This window comes from Solea senegalensis, linkage group LG1, assembly GCF_019176455.1.
Source record: "Solea senegalensis isolate Sse05_10M linkage group LG1, IFAPA_SoseM_1, whole genome shotgun sequence".
Taxonomy (NCBI): Eukaryota; Metazoa; Chordata; class Actinopteri; order Pleuronectiformes; family Soleidae; genus Solea; species Solea senegalensis.
Window position 1 is genome coordinate 37,792,703 of NC_058021.1, and position 8,465 is coordinate 37,801,167.

Sequence of the window (8,465 nt, forward strand, 5' to 3'; positions counted from 1 at the left end):
CCAAGCTGATCTGACTGATCTAATTGTTTATTTAGTCTGAGAGTAAGAGCGTCTCATCCACATGCCACTCAAAAACCCCTCACTCAGGAGAAAGCATTCAGAGACTCCATTCACACCTGGTATTAACATGTGGATAGCACTGTTCTCATCTGGCTTGAAAACGCTTCCTAGATGTGTCTCCTGTGAAGCATGTTAGGAGCTGGCTGCCCTACCCTTAATACAAATACAAGCTGACCTCATGACTGTTTGCACAAATAAAATGTTGTTTGTAAGAGAGAGAGAGAGAGCGAGAGGAGCTAAAGTTAATCAATGCTCTACTCATGCTCAAATAAATTCAACCATTAACAAAAAAGAAATCATATGGCAATCAGAGTTAATATTGTGGAGGTGGTGGCAAATACATTCATGTGTGATCGCCTCTTAGTTTTAATACTAAACTACCACTGGCCACATGACCACCAGTATCTGAGGAGGTGATCTCTAATCCCTCTAATCTGTCCTGAGGATAAACTGCATTCATGCAGTTCAGGAATGTGGACAAATGCCACCTCTGAATGTGGTTTCTGTGATCAGACCTTGAAAAATGTGTTTTTTAAAAAAATCCTGAACTTCTATTACGACCAATCGTCATCAACTCATTGGCAGAGGTAATAAAAAAAAGTGATTCTGTTTAGTTCAAAATACATCTTCCTTGCCTTTGAGGGAACAGTACGATCAATACAGTTGACGTATTCATCTGATCAAACTCCTCTCTGTGTACTACTCACAAAACTGCCGCCTGCAGGGTCTTCTGTGCTGCTGGCTGACAGTCCAGCGCCGCACATCTGGAGGGAGAAGATGTCTGGAATTCCCAGCTGTTGCACCACAGAGTTGAAGAAGGGCTCCACAGTTGAGTCGGGCTGATTGAGAGAGGAGAAAATACAGTATGTAGTCCTTAACTTTTTCCACATTACAAATGCATTTAAAAAATGTTTCTGCCAGACTGTATTTTACAAAAACTTTCTAACTAAAAAAACATCCATCACAAAGAGCCAGATGTGAATTTTTTGGAAACATGGAATAGCTTGTACCAGTAACATTAATTACAGTAGTGTTCCATTCCAGGTTTAAGAGAGCCAGGGTCGTGCTATTGTTTAAGTGTAGATGTAAGTCACACTGTAAACTGGACAGTTTAACCTTCCGAAGCTGATTTCTTTCTGGGAAAATGTGTTGTTGTTAAAACTGCATACATGCTTATCATATTCTCTAGATTTGTTCCAATCAAGTAATTCAAAACTAACATAGCTAAAACAAATCTCATGGCGGCCTAAGTCTTTTGCACAGGGCTGTATGTAGAGTAGTAGGTGAGAAAAAGTGACCCTTGACTAAAGAACAATCTCCTGTTTCTAAAAACAGGTTTTCACAACCAGAATAACAAAAATCCCTCAGACGAGTTAAACCTGAACATTCACGGGACACCCAGCAGCACAAAGTGGTCAGTGTGAGCATATCTGACCCTTTAATCACTGGCATTTCATCCCAAAGGATACTGTGGTCGGCACAGAATCCAAGGATGCATTGTACCAGTTTACACTGTCATCACTCTTTATTTGAATTTTTTATTTTAACCAGGTAAAAAAACTCATTGAGATTTAAAACTTCTTTTTCAAGAGTGACCTGGCCAAGATGGCAGCACAAACACAGAATGTTACTGCAGATTAAGTGATAGTACAGAACAGTACAGATACAACAGATTACACTGGGGGGCAAAAGCACCACCAGTGTTATTTTCTTTGCAGCAGAAAATAAATAATCAACATAGAACTTTTCTGTTGTCATGTGAAATGCCCATGACTACAAAAAAGATCTTATTTGGAACAGATATTCAGGGTTGGAAAATAAAAGCAGGACAGTAGAAGGTTATGCAGTGCTGTTCCATTAACTTGATACAATCTGACATTATCAAGGAAATTATATTCCCATGAGTCACATGCTTTTTTTTCTTACATTAAGAGCTGGATGCTGGATGTAGAAAATACATTTTCATGAATAAAATAATACTCACCATTAAGACCATGTTATAATTTGACATACAGCCTGAATGAAGGGGAAAAGTGCTGTTCCACATTCAAATGTATTGTTTCTATTCTACATAATCAATCCCCTAGTCACAGTTATCTATTCATGTTTTCTGATTTGAGCAATCTCAGATTGAGGAAATTTGATATTGGGATTTTCTCTCTCACCCGTGCCAGCATGGGATAGGCGAGTCCCAAGATGCCTTGCCAGTTGACCTGAGGAAGGAAGAAGCCCTCAGACGACAGGATGGCAGCTATGTTGATGATCATGGACCCATTTGGGCCTTTGGGGATGGAGACACGGTCGAGGCCCAGTTCACCTTCCCAGTTGCCCTGGGTGTACCTGACAGCCACAGTCCGACCAACTGACTGGTATGTGCTTGAGCTAAACGCAGACAGAGAAGCCCAGAAGTGGGAAGAATTTACAAAGGCTTGTGGTGAGTTGATGAAGTTCCATTGAACTACATCAAATTAATACTCGTAGTAAGTGAAAACTCTGAAAGGGACTACTGGATACTGGTTAGAATATTCAATCAATAAATCAAAAAGAGTTTGTGTAGAAGAGCTGGAGCCACTCACAGTGCAGTGTTAAAGTAGTGAGTAATGAAGGGGTGTGGAGCTGCAGCCACAGCAAAGTTGCTGCTGCCCGTGTCCACCAGGATGTTTAGCTGGAAAGAAAAAGAGGAAATGTTTGCTTTAACAACCACAACTGTTATCTATTGCAACCACACCCAGATTTTCAGAGCTTCGAAGTCACAATGTAAAAAGAATATATAACCTTAAGGTGAAGCTTGTGGGTTATTTTGATGAGCAGACTTTCATGTTTAAAAACAATTACAACTTTAAAAAAAAGAAAATTGTTTATTATAAAATAAAGCAGTGCAAGAAAAAAAAAAACAGCGTCTTAAAAGAAAACATGGCAACACAAAATGTAAATGTATTAAAAAGACACACATTTTATGCTTTGAAAAATACCCATCACTTGCATTGTGTTGTATGTGTTTGGCAACTGCTTGTAGGACATCTGCTGTGTGTATTGTTTTAGAAACGTTTTGGTCTGTCTTTAGTCACAGGCTAATGCAGAGCTTTTCACTCAGTCAAACTCAGAGCATAACTGCACATATTCAGTATGGGCAGGAATGTCATACTGAATATCTCTATTGAAACAAACAGCCGTAAACAGCTTTGTAAATGAACACCTCCCGTTATAATTACTCTCTAATGTGTGATTTATAAGTCAAACACGATTGCCTCTGGCTTTGGACACAACTGGTATGTGTCATGTGCACAGTGGGCACCAGCTCACAACAGTTGAGATCATTTTGTCTTCCAGGCATCGAGTCAGCGACTAGGATTTAATGAGCCTGCAGATTTCTGTCACCCCCACAACTGAGCAGTAGCCACACTGGCACTCACGAGCAGGCACTCGTCGCCATGATGAGGTCATAAACCATGACTCCATGCAGCCTCTTGACGACTCAACATCAAAGAGTTCTATACAGGGGTTTTTCAGTCACATCACATGACACAGTGCATGAAAATAGTTGGAAATAATTTATATGCTCAGCTGCTCAGGAATGAAAAGTTACTGCAACAATCAATCATCGTTTCTCTGTGGCTGTCTTTTGCTTTGTGTCAGACCAGAACAGCAGGAAGTGTTTTTTCTTTAGTTAAAAACGAGTATGGCAGACAAGGAAGTTATTCCAAACATCTACTTCCTTGAGCTTTGTCTCTTAAGCCCTAAAGCTAACCACACATAAACCATGACAAACTAAAGTCTGCTCATTTTTACACTGCACTATTTCCTCAGAAACCCAAATGACCGTAATTCCTTACAGCCATCAGTCCATTGTTATGCTTAGGTGTGCATAAAGTCATTACGAAGCAATTCTGTAATCATCAACCATGCGTTATCGATCGGTTAAGTCTTGTACAGGAAGCCACTGTTGGTCTGCCTGGAGGATGTGGGCTTATCAGTTCCTCCTCATTGGACTGGCACTGGTCCCATCACAGTGACCGTGCCTTCTAAAATCCCCTCCACCGCCTTGTAGATGGCATTAGTCCAGTCACACAAGACCTGAGCTGACCAAGCAGGCCATTTTAGAAAACACTGGGACCTTGTAGTGAAGGAGAGGGAGCAGGGGCATTTCTTATCCCCACGCTGCTGATCTGTTCTAGTCACACTATCCTCCTCTTGCTTGCCACCTGAGCCTCAGGCAAATCTCTTCCCCCACTGCTGTGCCAGCCTGCAGTTGAGCGCTCACTGTCTAATTGGCAGTGGCTCCGTGGCAGCAATGTGCATCTGCTACCTGTTTGTACCAATTAGCAGATGTGAGGCCTTCCAACCGACACCTCAGCCTCTCTGTGCCACATGCTAACAGATGTGGCAATTAGTGGCTCATTTGAATATTGCCTCATTTAACACCTTGGCCCTGTAATCACATTATCATTTAGTTCGAATAATACAGGGAGTATCACTTAATAGCACCGAGTTACAGGTCATTTTGCCACTGCATATGCTACAATATTAGTGTGACGACACTGACTGTATTTCTCCATCTACCACAAAATAAACTATTCCTGGGAAGCTATAAAAGTGGTGTGTCGCTCTACAACTCATATTTTCACTTACAATTCTGTCACAGCAGAGACAATTTTAGGGCTGCAACTAACTAACTAACTAACTGATTTTCTCGATTACTCAAGACCATGTTTGGTTCATAAAATATAAGAAAATGTCGAGACTGGTAGACTAGTTCACTAGCTTAGTGGGACAATTCAGGGGCCTGAGTCATTGGTCACGTCATTATCTGCACCTGTACTTCCCCTGCTATGACACGTTAAATCACCTGCTGTAAAAAAGTGAGAAATCAACAGATGCAGCTCTGTTGAAGGCCAAAGTTTCCTCATAAAAAGGTTAACACACGGTTGTACACATGCTAACAGATAAAAACAGTTTACAGTAAAAGCTTAATGGAGCCAATATAGGTAATGAATAGGGATGTATTAATTCTGAAAATGAGAGCATGCTACACATGTCACAAATGTAAAATTTTATTTTTTTAATGTAATTTAAATATAGGATTGTTTCAATTGTCACACACTAGACTTTATTTATTTATTTAGAGATTAACTGATGGATGGACTGTGATGTAAAATGACTAGGGATGGTTGTGGTTTTAGGAAGAAATTATTAGATTATTGTGCTGATCTGTGTGGTAATACAGTTGCTCTGTGAAATAGGGCTGTGGGAAACTGCTTATAGTTGTGAATAATTATGAACCACAGAGTTAATGACTGAGTGCTACAAGATAGCATAACCACTTTCTCTTCACATACGTTGAAAAGGGTCAATGGGAATACTTTGTTAATACATCTGAATTAATTGTAGTCTGAACAAACTTGAATTAAATAGAATTGTCTCTTGTGTGGTGTGCCATTACGACATCTCTGTGTAAGCACAACAAGGACTGGCTGTTAGGTTGTGAGACAATTGCACTCTGGCAAGTGCTGCTATATTATCCTCCAGGAGGTTAACACAAGGAAGTGACATGCCAGACTACACTGATAAATCTCAGTGAGCCTGAAAACTGAGCTGTGCCACCAAGAACCTTAAAAACACTCATCTGTTGAAGTTGAGAAGACCGAGAACAATGAGTCAATAAAATACCAAAGAGATTGGTTTGTTTGAGCTCCATTTTTAAATGCATCTACTTAAAGCACAGTCTTAAACCTACAACACCCAAAAGCATCATGAATTTTTAATAGTGACGGACCAATTCCCTCTTCCAGCTCTCCCGGGACCATTTAGTCCTCCTTAATCATTAATATGAACTTGTTAGACACTTTATGTAATGAGCAATATGAAATAATGACAACAAATTACATAGGCATATTTAAATGCAAACTAAGAGGAACACAGCTGAGCAGTAAATATGCCTGCACCCGGGTTACAGTAGTGGGGCAGCTCTTTGCTCCCAGGGAGCCTCATAATCCCTGTCAGCTGCCTGGTAAGAAACACTGGTCCTCACAGGCAACATCATATGAGTAAGTGCACGTGAGCAAGTCTACCTACAGACCCCAAGGCTGTGCAGACTACAGACAGCAGCTGCAAACCACAGCAGTGATATTGTGGTCTCTAAGAGAACCCTGTAAAAAAACAGTTGTTGTGTTTAGGGATGAGACGATAACAAAATTCCCTGCCCATAATAATTGCAATACACACAATTTCCTAAATGTAAAAACGCAAGCCTTTCTGAGTGTGCTCTACATTCATTTGTTTGATTTCATACATATTTGTGCACATATCCTCAAGGCTTACAGAAACAGAGGAACTAATGTTACAAAAAATTTAGTTAAGCTACCAAGAGGTTAAGGATACACATTTAATGCAAGGGAAAAACCAAATCAAAACAAATGTTAAATAAGATAATGATAAATCATGCATAGAAAGCTGCCCTTGTGGCACTTCACTTATAAATAAACCACTAGGGCTGTAGGTTGGTGGAATAGACAGCATTTTTAAGTAACTCGCATGCAACTTTATTGATTATCCTAATAAAGAAATTTACTACAATCAAGTCACTGTGAAAGCTTTTGTGATAACATCTTGGGAAGTCCCATTCCTAGTCATGAAACAAACACAGCCAGCCAAGTGTTCCCTCATGCTGAGGCATCATTCACACTGAGACACCATCAGTGGATCACATGGTGCTTCACAGTAGCCACACAAGGTCTGCCATCAGACAGTGAATGCAACACATGACCTTTTGCATATCTATTGACTAAGAAGCAGAGGAACACAAGGATAAACAGAGGTGCATATAAAGCCAGTTTGATGGAATTAAGTAAAATAAAATAAAATATATTGTGAACACCTGTAGAATAAAGATAAGAAAAAAGCAACACATACAGAGTGAAACTGATAAGAGTCTTACTAATTCATAAGTACCAATGAATTCGGTTAAAGTGTACGATCGATTAATAAGTTAGTCTTGACCAAAGAAAGCAGAACATTGTGTAAAGTATCTGACATCCTTGAAGTTTTGTTTTGTCCACAAATCACTTATATTCATATGCTTTGTAATACAAGTGCAAAGGAACAAGAACATATTCACCTAAAGTAAATGAATTCAGAGAGGTTGTTGTTGTTTTTTAAATTGTATTAACAACTCGCTCAGACCTATTAATCGATTATCAAAACAGTGCTCATTTTGGAACCGATGCGATTCGATTTATCATTGCAGCCATACACGAAAACACATGTATATTACCGTTTGACCAGGAGTTCCAATGGACATTTCAATGTAGTAACCTCTTCCAGAATCTCCAAGCAGGTTGTTCTCCATGTCCAGAAAGTTGACAGTGCCAGTCGGATCAGAAGCAAGAGACAGGCCGTTTACTTCGGAGCTCGACGACGTCAACCGAGCAGGAGTCGCATCCAACGCCGACGACACATTCAACTTCCCCGTGTATATTTTCAGCGGTATGGTAAAGAGACACTTCGACACACCGATGTAGAAGCTAAAAGCAAATGCCCACATTATGGCAGATGTAGAGTATGCCATGGTTGTTGTTTTGCTGTAATATGTGTGTATAAATTATGATAGCAGCAGAGAGGAGTGTCGTAAAACAAGACTGCAGCTTCTTCAAAGTTTCCAGCTCAAGTTTTCAGTTTAGCCATAATGAAAACGCCTGTACTAACGTGACCGCCATTATGGAAACACAACTGTATCCCCGTTGCTACGAAGAATAAGGGGAAAAAAGAAGAAGTCGCTTAACATATTTAACATAGCAACATGTTGAAAACTGACTCTATCTCCACTGAAAACATGTTTGGCTGCTTCCATCCACTCCTCCTCCTACACCAAGCTAACCGAAATAGAGAACATAATTTCCGGTCAACACCTTCAAAATAAAGGACTCGTGAACAATTTTAGGCACCTAAAATTTTCTTAAACATCCGGCACACGGTCAGATTTGTACATTAGAAAGAATATGGCATACATAACCCCAATCAGTGGTTCCCAAACTTTTCACAGTCCTGTACCACTGCAGACATTTGACCACACAGAGTCTCTAAGTCAATTATTTCCCACCAAATAGATCTATTTTAACTTAATTAAATAAAAAAAATAGCAGAATTTATCTGTGTGTCTTTTAATATTTTTTTTTTTTTTTTTTTTTTTTTTTATTTTGCCCACCTCCTACAACAACTTGCACACCCCAATATTGGAATCACTGGCATGGATGATAGTGTTTTCCCACTATGAATTTTGGATAATAATAAATTATTATGGTGTCAATATTGATTGAAATAATTGTAATTACTGAGAGGCCTTCTGTTGTGTTTACAACTGAATATAATACACATCTTTACAATATAATGAAAAGAATAACTAAATGAGA

At 39.5% G+C, this 8,465-nt stretch overlaps 1 protein-coding gene across 1 annotated transcript; it reads right to left on the bottom strand.

Moving 5' to 3' along the window:
• Positions 1 to 10: 10 nt before the first annotated feature.
• LOC122765438 (beta-secretase 2-like) lies at positions 11 to 8,042 on the bottom strand. The gene is made up of 4 exons (XM_044019692.1): positions 7,331 to 8,042; positions 2,637 to 2,725; positions 2,226 to 2,442; positions 11 to 899 (listed from the first exon to the last, which is right to left on the bottom strand). The coding sequence occupies exons 1-4, from the start codon at positions 7,622 to 7,624 to the stop codon at positions 741 to 743; spliced, it is 759 nt and encodes a 252-aa protein (XP_043875627.1). The 5' UTR covers positions 7,625 to 8,042; the 3' UTR covers positions 11 to 740.
• Between the last annotated feature and the right edge of the window lie 423 nt (positions 8,043 to 8,465).

Coding starts and splice junctions, on each gene's coding strand:
- LOC122765438 (XM_044019692.1), bottom strand. CDS start 7,624: ATGGCATACTCTACATCTGCCATAATGTGGGCATTTGCTTTTAGCTTC. Junction 2,726..7,330: donor TTGGAACTCCTGGTCAAACG/GTAATATACATG, acceptor TTTTCTTTCCAG/CTAAACATCCTGGTGGACAC. Junction 2,443..2,636: donor CACTACTTTAACACTGCACT/GTGAGTGGCTCC, acceptor GTCTGCGTTTAG/CTCAAGCACATACCAGTCAG.